Source organism: Mizuhopecten yessoensis, unplaced genomic scaffold, assembly GCF_002113885.1.
Source record: "Mizuhopecten yessoensis strain PY_sf001 unplaced genomic scaffold, ASM211388v2 scaffold2329, whole genome shotgun sequence".
Taxonomy (NCBI): domain Eukaryota; kingdom Metazoa; phylum Mollusca; class Bivalvia; order Pectinida; family Pectinidae; genus Mizuhopecten; species Mizuhopecten yessoensis.
Genome location: NW_018404492.1, coordinates 1,710,926 through 1,730,133, shown reverse-complemented (window position 1 = coordinate 1,730,133; position 19,208 = coordinate 1,710,926). Strand labels below are relative to the sequence as shown.

Here is a 19,208-nt window from a genome sequence, read left to right as displayed (position 1 = left end):
CAAGTCAAGCTTGTCATAAGATTCCAACCAAAGCTGCATTGTACACTTATCATCAAACTAGACATTATTATTAAACGTTAAAGGTTTCGTTGGGAAACTGCTGACTTGACAAGGAATGTATCGTACTCTGTAATATCCAGATCATAACTCATACTAATATATATATATACAGTTGTGTGATCCAACTTCAAGGGGAAAATGGTGATGAGTAGTGGTTATTTATAACTTTACAATGACTTGTCTTCGAGCATGTATATCGTAAGGATGTATTGTAATTTCCATCACAAGTCCCGGAGGGGACAATAGGTTTGCACTCGGTCAGTCCTTGTGTCACAATGTCCTTGGCATGTCTCCTATGCTCGATCACCTACAATTTCCGAATTTTGTATGGAAGTACTGTACTAACTCAAATTACTAACATAGGGTCTCTTTCCCCACAGCGTCACTATTTGAAGAGTTACGACCCTTTGTTTAAGTAAGTTGCGTTTGTGCAATGAAACAATATGCAAAGATACCCAAAGCAATTTTTGTAGCACTTTTTTTGCTATAAGCAACCTAGCAGGAAAACTGGGTAGTTCCATTTGTGATTAAGGGATATAAAGATACTGAGGAATGATACTGTAAATTTTAGTAGTGGAATTCATACTTGATTTGAGTGCTCAACCAAGAAAACTTCTATTTATCTCCGAATATTCTTGCACAAGCTCACATTCTGCAAATTAAAAGTACAGAAAACTTCACTTGTTTTATTAAGAAAAAAGACAAGTGTGTGTTTATTCAAATTTTTTCCAGTGCAAAGCAAATATGCCCAAACATGTAATGCAAATATCCCTCACTCTATAGCTTTGTGCATGCTGTTTGAATCGTAACTTCAAACATAATTCTGTTAGGATTTTATCATTTTAACTAATATTGTCTGAGGCATAGACAGAGATCACAGTGTGTATAACAACATAGAAATCATATTAGCAGCTATTTTATTTGAATTCTATAGACAGGAAAAAGGTTGATCGAGTGTTTGTTTGAGAGTTTAGACCAAAGTTTGTAAAGTTTAGAGTTTCTCAGACTTTCAAACCCTTTATCCAATGAAAATGCAAGTAGGCAAACAGACTAATTTTAAATTCGGTATGACTCATTGAAATTCTGATAATTCTCGGGTGGACTGAGCTTGGCAGTATGCAGAAACGGCCTTGAACTTATTGCAAGGGGATTTATACTACTTAGAATGAAATCACATCACGTTTACACAGGTAAAATTAGTTGTAAAAGTAAGGACAGGATACACATGCGTTTGTCAGGGTAGCCAGATAGGCTGCAGCGATAAGGTATGTTTACACAACGGTAAATTGCTCGCAACTGTGATAGAAAACAAATAAAGTGCTGTATTTTCTTTCAAACCATGATTGCACAAGATATTGAATGAATTTATTGGGATTAACATTTGTAACTATCAGAAAATGTGCATCATGTGATGAGGATGAAGAATACACAAAGACGTTGAGTACCTGTTATATAAATTCAGTGGGTCATGTTGTCGTAACCTTCAAAACCTCGCCACATTTACCGTAGTTATACAAGTGTATCGTAGTAAAACGTATGTTTATCATAGTGTATGCGTTACTATTTGCGTCAATAGTGAATATACATAGTGAGTCATGCATTAGGTTCCGTAAGACGTGAAAATCAGCTGATCACAACTTTGGGTTGCATGGCTGCACTTAACATTTCAGGTACGATATGTATGGTTGTCCCGAGAGATACCAGCTCCTCGCTGTTTTAAATTGCCACAACATTTAAACAAAACAAAAAACGGACATCTATAAATAAGTTCTATAACCAAGGAAATTATATAAATACATTTTATGATCCAATAATAGATAAAAAATACATTGTATGACTAAGGAACGGATGTTACTTGATTGTATGATCCTGAAATAGATCAAGATACATTGACACTCGGACAGATGTTGTACGACATGAAGATACATTATATGATGCAGGTGTAGTTACATATCTTATAAGAAAGAAAAAGACATATAATAGAGGAAGAAAAAAGATATATAATAGAGGAAGAAAAAGATACATTGTATGATATATCGGGATACATTGTATGATATATAGGCTCATACATTGTATGAAATATAGGGATACATTGTATGATATATAGAGTCATACATTGTATGATATATAGAGTCATACATTGTATGATATATAGAGTCATACATTGTATGATATATAGAGTCATACATTGTATGATATATAGTCATACATTGTATGATATATAGGGATACATTGTATGATATATAGGCTCATACATTGTATGACAATCAGACACATATAGATACATTGTTTGGCCCAGAAAAATATGTAAACATTTGTATGACACAGGTATACGGTAGGTACATTTCTTGACATCAGGACTCTGATACATTGTAATTTGTAAAGGTTTTCAGTATGTATATAGCCAATGAAAGAGAAAATGAGAGTTGCTTGTATTGTACACAATATGTCAATATCAAAGGTTCATATTTATTCAATAGTAAAATTCAAGATTGATTAGGTTATCTTTATCAGGCAACTTCGTATTTAAGTTATGTCACTATATCTAAGTGCAGTTGATTGTGCGTGGTACCAATCAAAAATGGATGATTCATACAAACTTCATGTCTACAAACTAATTTTTATGAACCTTAATTTTATGCTATTAGCCAATCATGCATTCAAATGTTTATGTGTGATTTTCTTTCATATTATACATGATCTAACATTTATGCAAAGTTTGTTAATAACATTACATTTTGCTTAAAGAAATACGCCCAATTCATTTTAATTTCATTTTTATTTATTATCCTACGATCATTGCGTTTAAGTTAGCATAACAACTAAAATAAAATAAAAACTCAATATAATTTTTGCAATCATTGAAAATCTAAATAAAAATTATCTGTCAAAAATTTGAAATATAGTAGAATGACATGGCAAAATTTAGGTGATGCTAATTAGCAATTAGTGAGGACTCTATATATGAAAATATACAAATGCACCATGGTAGAGTGGGTTTGCTACTGTGTTGATAGGGGGAAACTTCAGCATTTCTTCCTGGGGGACCTAATTCTTAACGAGGATTACTATTTCTTATTTCTACGTTGTTTTTTATTTGTTTAGGAAGTGTTTCGGGTATTTTATCTGTTATTATTGATCCGGTATGGTTAGACCCCCACATTGGTTGTGTATCTGATCAAGGCTCATGTAAACCTATAAATGGAACCTGGAGGTATTACTGTGACACCTTATAATCAAGGTTAACAACACCTGCTGGCTATCAGGTATCTCCTATGTACATAACATGTACTTACAAAAAAATCATATAAAATCACTACTTCTTGTCTACAATCAGCACATCCACCATAAGATAATGTATTTAAAACTGTTCAATTATAAAGTTATATAACTTATATGTTTAATTTAAGTTCTGCTTTAATATTGTCAAGTAATGCAGTTCATTGACTAGATTTCAAAATGTTTTGTTTAGGTAGCACCTCTATTGCCTGGTGAATATAATGTCCTGAAGACCTGGTCACTAAGACACACTATGTACATAGTTCCTGTACTAAAACATTATTGGTTCTACCCCCTGCAAACTTACCAAGCTCCTGTAAACAGTGAGGTGTGCTCACTAAGATAGTTGGGAATGAAAACAAGAGCTAAAATTAAAAATAATAATGATATTAAATTTACTCCATATCTGTTAATTATCCAGGTAATTTCTATGTAATGAGTTTCTTTATCTTGTTTGATCCAGTGTTTTGTAATTATCAGGTAATTTCGACCTGTAGTAACAACACTCGGTCCCTATGTACCTTAGGCTGTGCCTGGCAATCAGTGTGGTAACTGACACGTCCAACGACCAATCAGCTGCGAGCACTTCTAGGCCCCGCCCCCTAAGCTGCAATGTGTAGGGACAGGTTTACTACAGCACAAGCAGAGTAATGAAAACAACAGCACATGCTGTTTAGTAAAGCTAGCGTTGTGGAAATAGTAGTATCCTACCTGGTTATTGTGGATATTGTATACACTAGTGATTGTACCTGTGCTAGATTGTTACTTGTGTGTGTGAGCCTGGATTTATAGTGAACATACCCTCACTATGTACAGCGAGCACATGTGATTCCATCTCACCATTAGGATACATATACCTGTAAACTTACACAGGAGCTCTAGGATTCTTACCTGAGTAACTTGTGTGTTGTCTATCTTAAAGACCCAGGTGAACATTTGGCAAGACTCCAAATGATGTGTAGGGACAAAATCAGGTCATAAGATTTAATGAAGTAATAATAACAACACTTTCCGGAGGATTAATTAACAGACAAACGTGTAAGCAGGTGAATTTAAGGTCTGTTGAAGTGAATCTGATAGTTACCTGTATCTATTCTTACCTAGGATACACTAATTACCTGGATTGATAGCACACCTGCACCATGGACTTACTACCGGTTCTGTTACTGCTGATGGTACACATCACTATGGCTCAGGATTGGCACAGAGATTTTGAAGCATTGAAGATATGGCAAATCAAAGGTAAATATAAATATTTCACTCTTGCTCTATCATAATTCTGTCTCAAGTTTCTTCTTTTTTTTTGTTTCCAAATTTCTCTTCAGTTTGATTCAATTATTAATCATATTGTGTATTAACAAATAAACCAACTTACCTCTAAATTCAAATTATCTGTAGAATATAATTACATATTGGATTTTTTTTATTAAATATTTTATATACATGTTCATATATCAATTCTAGTTTTATGAAATGTTTGAATGTTCCATCATTTCTACACATAAGTGTGTGTTTGGTTGACACGGACTCATGCCAGAAATTAATCTGGTTTTGTGTATATATAGTAATGGCAGGGTTTGACCACCACTAAGACTGGCTAAATGTGTTGACTTAGTCAGGTAGGTAAACCCTCCACTGGGCCTGATTTCTTAATGGTCAACAGTGTTATACAACCTAGGTCAGAGTTAGGGATGGTCCAGTGACAGGTAATATAGCACAGGTAACGCTTACCTGGCCTTGATTATATTTACTGGGGGGGGAATCCCACAGGTACATCGATTGCATACCTGTGAAAGTCTGGGTTTTTATTGTGATTACCTGAAGCTGTGGGTATAAATACACTGCTCCACAATGTCCATGTGATGCTTAGAGATCACTTCAGTTTTTGACATGTATACAGGCACAAATAAATAACTCTACAACACAGAGGGGATATTTTTATTGAAATCAATCACGCTGCTTTTCAGTCCCCCATTGGGTTGTTTTTTGGGAAAATCTGTAGTGGCACAAAAATATAAGCTCAACATTTCATATTGAAATTCATTTATTCATATCATTCTAATACAGAGTAACAAAACAACTTGAATTTAAATAGAGGGGGGAGGGCGATTTGATACAAAGGAGTTGTTGGGGTGGACATAATGGGTTTGTGGATCAGGGTAGGAGTGTTGGTTACAGAGCCGTCACTCTATACCCGTCTCTGTATTACCTGTCAAATAGGCCTGCCACAAACATCTAATCCTCCAACTTGGGGTCTGCTGACACTTCCCATCCAATACGGGGGAAATCTTACAGCGCGGCAAAACCACTGAACCGAGGCAGAGACGCGTGATGTGTTTACCAAGGGGGGCACATAAAGTCAAAAAAAAGGAATAAGTCTACTTGTAGTTTTGTTGGTAGGTTTTTAGTAACTTGATGCTACACTTTATGGAGGGTCTAACCTTACGAAATCACATGTCGTCACAACCGTCTTTCTGGGATGGGAAATTTACATGAAAAATATGCATAAACAACAAAATAGAGGTCAGATACTTGTCATTGTAAACACTCCCTATAAGATAAATTTTTCTTCAATTATATATATAACCATTTTTATCTACAAACATAAAATTTGCATTAAATTTTCAACGGTTTTCCAAATTAACCATATTTTTATCAAATCAGGAAGTGATGACAATAATTGAGAAGATAGAAATTTAATAATTATTCTATTTTAAAAATAAGTTTGTATCCTGTTGGTGAGATAGTGGGAGGCTACAGATAGCTGTATACTGTAGAATATTAAAGGGCTGCAGTGTGATACAGCTGTACAGTGTTCTGTCTCACATGTAAAGCTGGTATCGCAATCAAAGGCCCTCACATCTGGGACTCGGATACTCCCTCACTGGGGAGGAGTGAGTCCTACACAGATTTGTAAACACTCACAAACCTGTCAAAATAATCATAAATTATCCCATAAAATATTCACATGTCATTTGTCTGAAAGCTCTGTAAATGGATATTGGGGCTTTTTCACAAGTGAATAATTCCCAGTGTTATTAGGGTTTCTGTAGTTAAACATGATTTGCAGTAGAGGCAGGATCAATATTCAGGTCAGGGATGCTGAGGTCAGGGAGAACCAATTTTTATGTCCCAGGACATTTACAAATCAATGTGTTTAAGGTCAAGCTTAAACCAGATTTATTCAGTTCATTCACCATAGACTGGGATGAGTCTGTCTTGTGGTCACTTATCATTTCACTGACCCATCCCTTGACCTGCTGGCTCACCTGTTGAATTGACTGTGGTCAGTTGTGACACCTTGGCTACCTGATAAGATGTGGGTATATCTGTGTACCTGTCAGTATTTGCCTGCACCTGGACGTTTATCACCAGATAATGGACCCAGTGTACACTTAGTCAGAAATACTGGAGCATGTGTACCATATTACTGTACTGTCATAACTGGTAACATGACCAGCTCTACCATAACTTGTGTGTGTAGAAATGATAAACCACGGAAGACTATATGATAAAACATAGTTGGAGGGGTTAGTTGGTATAATTAAAAAACATTAGTTTCCTGACAAGTACACACACATATATAACAGATACATGTGGCTGTCGATTATTATCTGGGCTCCAGCCCCTTTACTCCAGCTTGGCAGGTTATATTGGCCCCATCCTATCCCTATAAAACTGACTGAAAGGGTCTGAAGGGTAAATGAAGCGGGACTGGATTTGGCACCACAGGTCCTGTCTGACAACAAAGCAATATACTAAACCAGTGGTTTGGGTCTCCTATCACAAAACATTAGGGGCTCATAAACTACAGTGTCTGCAGTAAAAATGTATACATTTTATCTTAATTTCTTACAATATTTCAAGAAAGTAAAAGAAAAATTGAAATTAAGTAACCCTTTTTTGAGGTAAATAGATCTTCTGATATTAGTAAGTATTGTGATACTTTGATTATAGTCAATTTTATAAATTGGAGCAAAGGTGTATATGAATGATAATTAAAATTACAGATTTTCATAACCTTTGATCTGTGAACTGTCTCTCAGGTGGGTGAGCAGTACGAGGTAGTAAAAGGTAATGAGCTAACAGGTAAAAATTGGTCAGACACTTCTGGCCAGATACAATGGTCAGCTAACAGGTCTGGGCGACAAAATCAACGGGTCAAACAAACAGGTGAGAAAACAATAGCTTTGGTGACACCTGCTGGTAGCTCATTAACTTGTACAGAGGTGTCACATGTAACAGGTTCCAGCATATTTACCTGTGTGATGAGGCTGATAATTCACCCTTCTGTGTTCACATTAACACTTCTATGACCATGCTGACATTTATGTAAGCGGTGTATTTCTCAACATTATCAGAAATGAGTAAATCCAAGCCTGAATAAAAATATGAATTGCTGTTCATATTTATATGAAATCTAAGCCAATATATTTAAGGTACAGAAGATTTTGTTTTATTAAAAATATGAAATTTATTTCATATAATAGACAATTTTGAATTAGAATGTTAAATTAATGTTTCAAAATGTTAAATTAATGCAGGTATACAAACAAATAAATATACTTGATTCAAATTAACTGATAGTACAAATGATCATAATTTGATCTGTATTGCTTACACCACATGTACACAGCTGTGTGTTTGTATGAATATCACAATCGCTTTGCTACATTAAAGCTTGATTTTTGGTCCGTCTTGTAATACCATCTGTTAAATAGTTTTAAGGGATCATCCCATCCTAATGGTAGGTGTTCCGATTTCATAAAATTCCATAATCACTATAACAACAATATAATTTTGTTTTTTAAATATTTATCAAATATCAGTTGTTTATGATTTATACTTTATTACTGAATGTATTGTCCTTAAAATGAATATGGATTTAATTTAATTTAATTTTAAATGACTCAATAAATAATTGGGTGAATAATGAAATCTTTATTCTCGGTAGTGCACTGTGTTGTACAGGTAACTTGAAGTGCTCCATACATCAGACTTAATGACCGATGTACCAGCTTACCTCAACTCATAGAAAATTAACATTGTGAAAAACATCTATAAGCTATGTGGCAGGTGACGGCTACTATGACTTATATACATCAATAAAAAGACGTGTCACACGATTCACGTACAAGTCCTGTTACAGGTTCCTTTAAGCCCCCCTATTGTACAGACAGAAATATAACCAACATTTATTTCTAGAGGTCTGGGTCCTGTTTTGTTTGACGACTGATTTTCATATACATTTTATATTTATATATGTAAGTGACTCCGATGGTCAAGGTTAGATCTACATATACCTGTTCAGTATGGTAATCTATAGTGTTCCCTTTGTTTATATGTTTTGCAGTTTATGCACATTTTACAGCGTTTGTGAACGTAACAAATGTCAACGTCCGTTATTCTGATTCCAAGTAAATGTCAGTATGTAACCCTGATGTGTACACAATGATAGTTTTTATATGCCATGTTTTACAAGTAAAAACTGTATCAGGCTACACCAACCCTTAGGAAAAACTGCTCACCTTTAAACAGTCCCAGAAAATCCCCCAGATCAATTGTTCTATTTCATTTACAAAAACTTGCTAGCAGTAGTTTTCACGCACACAAAATAGCTCAAATCAATTGTCCTATCTAGCTATCATGTCACCTTTATTGCCAGCGAATAAACATTTGGTTGTAAAATTATACATTTAGTTGATGTAAATGAATAATGTATGAGGTTACATCAAAGACCTATAGTACAGGGTATACAGAGTTAAATGAACATACCATTGAAAACAAAATGTCTGTCCCACAACAAATCGTACAAAATATTCAAATGTGTGGGGCTTCACCGGCCATAAAACATGACCATGGGTAAAATCCCGGGTGATCTAATGATTGTGACTGTTATCAATATTCTACACAGAAAACATGCATCACTGGGGCTTCCGTAATTGACTGAATACTTAATGATGAGACTGTGCTTCTCCCGACAGGAGATATGGTAGTGTTCAGTCTATTTAAACACCATCACGGAAGCAAACATCGGATAATTCTAAAAAAACACTTATCTATTTTGGGATCAAAACTTATGTTTCTAAAAAAAAAAGGATGACTGATATTGATCTGTTTCCTTTTCTGCTTTAAACATTTCTCGTTTTAATTCTGATGATAAATCACCAGAAAATTTTGTATTATTAAAAAACAGATTTATTTTAGGAAATGATTGATCAAGTGTTAAATTATTTCGTATTTTAAATAGCTGACGTTGATGGTTATGCTGTAAGTATACAAGTAGGTGTAGCGATTATAAGAATCAGTCTTTACTTCCCTTAAATAGAATTATTTTGTAATCTTGGCAGCGTTTTTTAACAAGGCAATAGTTTGAAAACCACCATTCAAAAGTTTCCCACTACTTGAGAATTTTTGACAAGCTACGTAACAGGAAGTTGGATTAGATGATTTGTGGTACGAGGCTCCTTATAGAAGTACCTAATTAATGTGGCCGGATTTCCTACACTTCACACTTAGAGTCTCCTTGTAATATCAAAGTCAGACTTGACCAGGTATTTATAAACATTTCCTCGAGACACAGGAGCTGTTTACGCTTGTGGTTAGGTTTCGATTGCCGATATCCCCGCAACCACAATGCCTTAGCTCATTTGGACAATTCTTTTACATTATTTCTGTTTGATGCCTGTGAAAATATTTAGTTTTCGTACTTATCTAACTACTTTGTATCAGTTCAGGCGTGAGATTTAATCCACTTTGAAAAAAACATAGATTACGAAATAGATTTGTGCGATTCCTTCAGGCATTCGATTTGCTGTGTCTATCACAAGACATACAAAACCTACTACCAACGCTACCATTGTCACTCACCAACCCAAGCAGACAGTACAATACAGTGGACTTAATGTGTCAACACATGTCATGATAAGGCAAATCAACCAAGCCATTTACTTGTAGTTTGTGTGATTCTTGACTAAACATTTTCTGTCTCCTTATGAAGATATAAGTGTTTTGTAGAATAATGCTAGACGAACAATTGCTGTAATTCATCAAATGTGAAGAAATTTCTACAGTTTGACCTTGTATGACCTTGAATTTGGCAGTCAGTGGTTTGGCAGACCAGAGAGGGATGATACCTTTCCTTTGTAGTCCTCTAATCTGGTGTACTGGGTAAAATTACCATAAAACCCAGCTCTCCGATAAACCCCCAAATCCCTAGAACGAAGGTCAGAAAAGAGAGCATGGCTGGCTATTGAAAACCTGTTTTTATTTTGAGAGCTGTGGAAACACAGATTTGACAGGACAGACATTACATCCACAGTACACTTCCCACAGTCAAATACAATTCCACATATTGCTTATAATGAAGCTAAAAACAGGACCACACTTGGGAAAAATTTAACTCGCTCCTGTCCACTAGGACAGATTTCATCTAGGGAAAGCTTTCCGATTCACTGGTAAATTGATTTCAAAAGCAATTCTCCAGGGATGGATTCATTTAACAGGGGTGCTGAACAATCTGGCTTTACATAATGAAATTTTCCTTCAAGGGCATGGTCAGAATTAAAAAGTTGTGTTAAGAGTATTGCTTTGCTGGAAGAATATAGCTGACTGCCAACATGTTTGAGTATGATGTCGATTTTGTAGTGGCAGTATAAAGCCTTTATCTCTTATTGATAAGTTTGGTATACTTCGACTTCAAACAAGTGTGCCACTAGTTATTGACCTTAATCTGAAGGGCAATCATCATTTAACACAGTCCGGCAGAATTAAATCTGATTTATCACTAGGGTGGAGAATTAGCAGGTCCTGATAGTATAGAGCTGGACTTGGCTAGGGGGTCCTGTCTATTCAAGCATCGGGTGATACACAAGTTTGTTCTCATTTACCCCCAGAGAAGCTTTCTGTGTCGAAAAATCAAGGAACAACTTCCTGTGTAGTGAGATAGGCAAAATAATGATAAGTTTTCTTCACAAACCACCTGTAATAGATGTGGTGTCATATCGGCCTCCAAACATGATCCCCTCCTTCTATCCAGTACTTCTACTCGGTATTACAGACTCTTAAATCATGGTGATATTAAATGGAAATTTGAATGCGTTATCTTTGCCTCCAAACGGCAAAGATAAAAATCGCAAACTTCTGGTTAATGTAGAGATATAATGATGAATTGAACCAATCTGAGTTGAACGATCTAAGGCGTAAATAAGGCAAACCGACGACTGGTACCTGGAGTCGAAACAGTAGTGCTTTAGACATCTGATGATGATTATAGGAGGGGAGATCATTAATGTTCTGTAATCACTCCTAGCCGCTGTAAGGTGGAAGGATCTGTACAAGATGCCAACAAGTGCTTGATGCAGGTTAATGTAATTCCTGCCCTCCAGCCTCCGCAGTCTTATCAGATAGCACTGGTACAGGTGTATCAAGTTTTTACAAGGTTTGTTACACCAATCATGAGTGCTTATCCAGTGGAGCAAACAATCGGGACAAATTATACCGATGTAAAACATAAATCTGCTTTCTATGTGGTTTATAGTCACCTTCCTATAACCTAACACTGTACACATATTCATAGTCATCAGTGGCTAAGCATTCAGATAATATCCCTTTTAACTTTATGCAGGGTGCAATGACCAAGAAGAGAAAGTCACCTCATTAATAATAAAACACACTTATTTTGTGTTGAGGTCAGGTGACAATTATTCAATATATGCAGTTTACTGTGAACTGGGATGATACATATAAATGGTTATTTTGGTATTTTTCAAAGAGATGGGGTTTACTGTGGTGTACTTAAGTCATCAATTATCAATGGTCCCACTTGACGAGCACAATGAATTAACCTGTTGTACACGTGTAGTACAAATGAAGCCCTGATGACCTGCTGGCAGAGATCACACAACATTACATGTGCACACAACACCTGGGGCAGAGTCTGGCCCTTACATCTATAAATTGACCCATAAAATAACATTTAGCTGACCAACCCACTGCCTTAAGGTCATCTGATAATGTCATTTGCTTGACATTTTCATTTCTGAATTAAGAGAGTTTTGTCTGTTGACGTAGACCTTGGACAGATTGTTTTGTTGTATAGTACACAACAAAACAAACCTGCAATGTCTTACAAGATAACAGTCTGCCCATAGCAATGTTATGTAAGTCACGACCACATGGTCACATAGGAAGATCTAGTGGACAGTAAAAATATAATCATGGAAAACCAAAAGGATTTCAAATTAATACAAATATACTATTTTAGATTTTGTTTGCCTGGCTTGTCCTAATTATATAAGTGACCATAGCTGTTAATAACAAACCAAACCAAATTGAATTTTAAACATTTTTTAATTTAAAGAAAAAACGCTAGACAGCTGAGAGCTTATAAGGTCATGAGTCATTGTAAAGGTGTGACGGGATAGTATAGGGGATGATTTAAGGATCATCCCCCTGGAAGTAGACCGATAACATCCTCACTGTTACCCCTGTGTATCCCCTATCTCCTCCCTTTGATGTGGGGTTTAATTGCGGACTGCCTACACTATACTGCATCATGATTTTGCCCTTAGAACAAGATCTCCTCACGATTGTGTATGGCATTTCAATATCTCCCCGAATCAATGCCTGGTGTGATGAGGTGGCCTAGAAGTCTAACAAGCCCTCAACGTGATAGAGACCCTTGTTGTAATTGTTTTATGACTGATGGGCATACATTCTCCACACAAAACCTTTAATTTACCTCTCTATTTTTCTATTGAAATTTTCTTTGATTTGATATTCACTTGATTTTGAACTTGGACTTTGTGGCGACAACATAACAGATGATGGCTGACATTTACATTTTAAAATATGCAAACACTTTTGTTTAAGGTAAGATAGATCTACGTAGGGCTCCAGGCCATGAATACTTGCACATACAAAGTGTGTAGGCATGCAAAATCTGTATGTGAAAATGTCCAACGGCCAAGTTTTTGCTGAATGCTGGGAAGGGATGCATGCCAAATACAAATACCTAAGCAACATTCAAGATCTTTGAAGATTCTGAATGAATTTCACCTGTCACTCCACACCTGCACATGTAATCAGAATTAAGAAAAATATTTGATTCAAGGACTTGGTTGATATTGCAAAACAGAAATAACAAAAGTGGATTAATATATTTCCTGTTGAATCATTCTTGCTCCAAATCAGTTGTATTGCTGTACTACAGCTGATTTATGTCTTGTAAAACAAAGATGGTTGACCGTAGCGACCACCTTACACATAATTTAGCCTCTTGACTTTCGGTGTAGCCAGTGACGGGGTTAAAAGTACATCATGTGTGTTTTATCTGACATCAAAGTGCGATACAAAGACGCTCAGTGGGCTGTACAAGTGTTGCCCATTCAGTTTCTCAGACACTTGTCTAAACCTGGATGGTCAGTGTGTTTGACCCACGTCTAGTTCTATCCCATTCTACCTGACCAATAATCTTAATTGTTAAATGGTTGTCTGCAAAAATATGACTGATTGACTTGCAGAGATAGGCATCAGGTGCTGCTGGGTGTGGACGACACCAACAACAGTTAAAACGTTTACGAGATAGGGATCACCTAAAGGTAGAGGGACCCGTATAGACGCTCATATACCATGCAAGGAAAGACCCATGGGTTAGGACTTAGATCCAATAGGTGTTGCTTCTTGCCAAGAAGAATGGAGATTTGCCAGGAAGCTGTTATTACAATATTAGATTGGTTTGATATTTGGCATAAATTGGTTCTGTATAAATTGTGTTTACTGTTTTGCTGTGCGTCAGATTGAGTTTTCGTGTCCGAACAACATCCTGCATACGTAAAAAGGATTAACGATGTAAAACCTTGAGGAGCATATGCTTTTAACGTTCGTTTACCCGGGGGAGAACAGTTGTTCTCTACATTTCTGCTAATCTGTCCCTAAAGGATAAGCAGTCTTAGAAGTGTTTTCCAATATTAAATTCTGATCCAAATACTGCATAAGCCAGCATGACGATTAAAGCGTTGATCATTTGTTAATCATGAATTAAGCCCCATTATTACCGAGAACCGAGTTTTAAAAAACAATACTTAATTGCATTGGAAAGTTGACAAGAGATTTAGCGGCCTTCAAACATTAAACAAATCTGTTAGGTTATGGAAATGTTTGAATGGCAGAACCTATGACTACATCAGGATAAGCCTTAAGAAGTCTAGGATTATTAAAGTATACAGTTATTAAAGGTCTGTCGTTTGTGACTACTTCTTTTGCTTTATCATACTAACAGTTCAATTTGGCGGTGGCAAACATGCAAATACGAAACAAAAAAAATAAAAAGTAAATATCGATAAATGGGAAAAAATGATTGGACGTTAAATTTTGGATTTGGAGTATTTACTTAAGGTTGGTACGGGTGCTTCTGACGTCACAGATATAGAGTTTGACCTCAATAAACAAATATTAAGTAGAGTTTTTGTCAATATTTGCCATGTGTTTTCCTATTCGAAACTGGAATGGCATGTATTCTTCTATACTCTTCATGTATTTTTCGGTGACTATTTTAGGGCCGGGATTATGTCTGGGTGATGTCGTGTTTGTCATACAATTGAGAGTACACGGTAAAGCTGGAATGATTTAGATAGGTTGAGAAGTGTATTCATCAGAACAAAATATTTAGTGTTAAATACTGCTGTTGTTTGGTGTCTGACATGGAAATCATTGTAACGTGGCTTAACCTTTACTAGTCGTCATTCGTCCTAATCTGTATTACAACACCTACAGTTACTGGTCACGAGGTTCTAAGACTAACACCTACAGTTTGTACGGTCACATTTAGGTAATACCATAGTTACTAAGAATACTTGTGGGGAAGTATGATGGATTCCTACAAGTTACTGCCCTGGGAAAAAAAACTAACATTATTTATTGACCACCTTACCTGAAAAGAATTTAAAAAAAAAAAAAATTCTAAGAAATAAAAACTAGGATGAAGTTTTAAGTGTACATATCTGTTAAGCTACCTAATTACCAAGTCAGTACACTGACAGATAGCGATGACGTCAACTGTGAAAAAATACATGTTGATTTGTGGTCGAGTCAAGTGTAGGCCTGTGTGTAAAAGTGATGGATAGAGTTAGAGATCTTCTTTTTTTTGTATTACGAGGTGTCGTCTTATTACGACATTTGGCGAAGCATTTTTTGTACTATACATGTTGTCTTGTTACGAAATTTGGTGACACATTTGTGATGTCGTAACCGTTTGGCAGAGTATCAAAGTTGCCTTGTATATCCCACGTCACTCATTCACAGTGGTCGGATCCCTGCCAAATCTCCATACACACTTTTGTATGGGCAGATGGGTATCAGGAGGAAAAATAAATCTACGATTGTAAATATGAACAAGTTTTTATATTGTATTAAATGTGACAGTGTGTATCCTATTTCCAATGGCCATGGAGTTCCCATATATTTATATACAGAACCATACAATACTACCATCATATTTTCAGACAGGGTCAGCGATAACGAAACGAGATAAGTCGTCAGATTAGTCCTAGTTCGCTCTACAGCCGAACACTGTCATATTTTCATTGAAGTCATCAAACTTTTTATGTAGCATGACTCGTTATTATCAAATGTAGATTGAGTTGTCCTACATACGACAGACAATTACACATGGGGCATTTATTTGATACTTTGAAGTGGCCCGCCAAGTTTTAACCTGATCCTGACACACAAGCTACCCCCACCCGCCACGTCGCTTTGTACTCGGCAGCAGTCAGCTATTATAATATGTTCATCACCATATTAAATTTTTATTAATTACATATTAAATTAATTCAAACAATACATGATGTTTCACAATCTGATTAATTTGTAAACTAGACCAAATACGGAGTATAGTATTAGATTTTCTGTGTTTAACTGTAGGTTGAGAGTCTTGTGGACAGATATCGATACGACTGCTTTATATAACACAAAACAAATCGATAAGAATATCAAGATGCTTTTTAAATATCCTTCAATTAGACCTTTATCAGATGGGCGTAGACCCTGTTTTAGTATATCGCTACTAGACTCGGAGATATTGACGTCAACATATACTGGTATGATTACCAGATAAACTGATAACATATGTTACCCATCAGAGATCAACATGGCTAGGCTGTTTAGATAAACAGGGTACTGGGTATTCAACGAAATTAATTTAGTTCTATCTATCAATAATCGTCATCTTAAATAAAGGTTTTATATGTAATCAAGAAGATTTAGATATTCTATGCCAAAGTTTTCATTTATGAAAGAATGATTGAAAATATGGCTAAGTGTAACTTTTAATATATTCGTGTGTGTTTATTTCAATTATGTGCCTCGTGAGTATATGGGATCAGGTTTTTTCAGACTCCGTGCGGAATAGACCTGGAAATATGAAACATTTCCATTAGAATGGTATCTATTCTGTAGGGATTCTATAATTTTGTTTTATAGGGTGACTTTCCCAGCATTTATTAAAACTCTCCATTTAATTTCAAACCCCTACCTTTTCAAATTATTCAAATGAACAAAAATCTTCACATCTGTTTTGAATGAAGTTTTCAAAGTTGATTTTATGCGTGTTAGTTCTATTAAACAAGCAATATGAATTATTCAGTAGCTCCTGCCTGCCTCATTGGCAGTGATACAGAAGGGTAACTAGGACCCAGGTCCTTTACTCTCACTAATGCTAGCTCTGCAAGGTAAAGAAGAAACATTCTGACCTGGCAGTGTGCCAATTCAGGTCAAAGGTCATAAAAAACGGAGAGATGTCTGACATACAGATGAATGTTAAGGGCTCCCTAACTAGAGGGTCTGTCTTGTGCTTATGGTGTCTGGTCCTTCTAAATTTCGTTTGATATTACCGCAAATTATATCTTCTCTCTGACAAATTTTACAATTAAAGAGTTGAAGAACAACACATGTGTTCTATTTTCTAAATATAAGCCAGGTAAGGTGGTTCTGTACTGGTCTTGTGTAGTAACTTCCACAGACAATTCAAATTTGCCTATTCTATAAAGTATACTAACGTTTTACATAAGGATTGTTAAACTTTTGACACCCCTTACAACATTTTGAAATATGCTAATGGTGTCCCTAGTGGAGAAGTCTGTAATGTGAGAACTGTCACTTCGGGGAGTGTGTGGAGGGCAATGTGGTGTTGATATAAATATAAGACGTAAGAGATTCAGTGTAGTATTCCATACAACGCAGTAATCTTAACCTGCTGACAGCTCAGCTTTAAAACCACTGGGAAAGTATTTACAGGATGGTCACCTATTTGATATTCTATCTATTACTTAGTTACGTTTGAAACCCTTCACCTTGAAAGACAAGTTAACAATTTACGACTGTGGAGGTGTATTTACATATATGTTTTTAAGTATGAATACTATCCATCGTTAATTAATGTTATGTAAAGTCTATAAAAGGTGAACAAATTTAAAGTTAGAAAGATGTGAGGTAATTATAATACTTATTCCAACAACCCAAGTACACCATTCCTCGAGTGTTGGACCAGTATTTGACATTGAAAATAAAAGGATTTAGATGAAGAAATGTTTTTCTCGCAAAGACGGGAGAGAAAGAAATGCCGCTGATTTAGTCTCCAGATTATAATTAGGGAACATCTCCTACTGGTGTGTCAACAGTCCGAAGGTCACGGTTTTGTACATCAATCACAATGTCTGACAGTTATTGTTGATGTATCTTGAAGTTTTGAAGTTGTGGTTCTCCCAGCCTTAATGATATGCATACCTGGTCTGCACAGGGATATCGGTCACAGAGTACACATCATTGACAGAGGATGAAATGTCGTAATTAGCTGTCCCTAGGGAGCTGATGCTTCATCTCACCTTCTTCCTAACATCCAATCCTTTATCAATTATTCAGACAGATTCAGGATAAAACATTGCAGTATACTATTTGCAAACTGAGATGCTTTCAAACAACCGTAAAACATTAACATGGAATAGATAGTGTTGGCCTTCTTTCAACACTGTAAACCAATTTAAAATTAATAAATAATGTTTTTTATGCTCGATCTGTCTGGTAAGATAGTATTATAATGCGTTACCTTTTAGGATGAATGTATTTGATGAGTTATATTTTTGATGTATCGTCTCTCAATATAATGAGTTATCTTTTCCTGGTTGTGAATTACCACCCCTTATTAATTTATGATGTTTCTTGTATTTTACAGATGTGCAAGGCAGACAATCTTACTCCGGTGTCAGTACCCACTCAGACTTCTTCAAACTTCTGTATACTGATAGAGAGTCAATGTCAATGCTAGTTGGAGCAAGGTAAGGATTCGAAAAATTCAATGTAGGAAGCTATTAGAATTCAAAACATTTGCTGGGATTAGGGAGATAATGGGTTTTTTACCACATATTATATTTCTTTACATCAGGTGTTCAGAGCATTGTTTAACATTTAGAAATGTCAAAATACTTGCCATTCTATATTTGAATGTTTTTGTGTGTATATTGACCCCTGGCATTTGGAGGTCGTGTAAAGGCTGTATATTGTTGAAGCAAGCTGATATGACAATTCAGATGTGCCTTGGAAAACTCCTACAACTGAGGACATCTCAGTCGATGTGAGGGAGAGTTTCTGTGTTTCCTTTAGTGCGGGTCCCCTTACGTTGCTCCTTACCCTGCCTTATCTGGCCTTGTCAGACACTGGGCTCATCAGGAGTAACACAAGAGACTGTTTATAAGATACAGTAAATTCAAACCTACAGGTGATAAGACAAAGTTCGGGGAAATTTTCGCTAACCATTAAAAGGTCAACCCTTTTTTTTCAAGTGCGTAAGTTAAAAACAAGTGTGCCAGTCTTAG

General features: G+C 35.9%; 1 protein-coding gene across 3 annotated transcripts in view; it reads left to right on the top strand.

Annotated features, from left to right (window-relative positions):
- LOC110445593 (semaphorin-1A-like) overlaps window positions 1-19,208 on the top strand; it is a 42,002-nt gene that overhangs the window by 1,651 nt on the left and 21,143 nt on the right. For 2 of the 3 annotated variants that reach the window (XM_021490272.1, XM_021490270.1), the window contains exons 1-2: window positions 3,963-4,581; window positions 18,569-18,671. In XM_021490272.1, the coding sequence (XP_021345947.1) occupies window positions 4,482-4,581; window positions 18,569-18,671 (203 nt within the window). In that variant the 5' untranslated portion in view covers window positions 3,963-4,481. Of the gene's footprint in view, window positions 1-3,962; window positions 4,582-18,568; window positions 18,672-19,208 lie in introns of those variants that run through there. The other variant, XM_021490271.1, reaches the window with a different exon arrangement.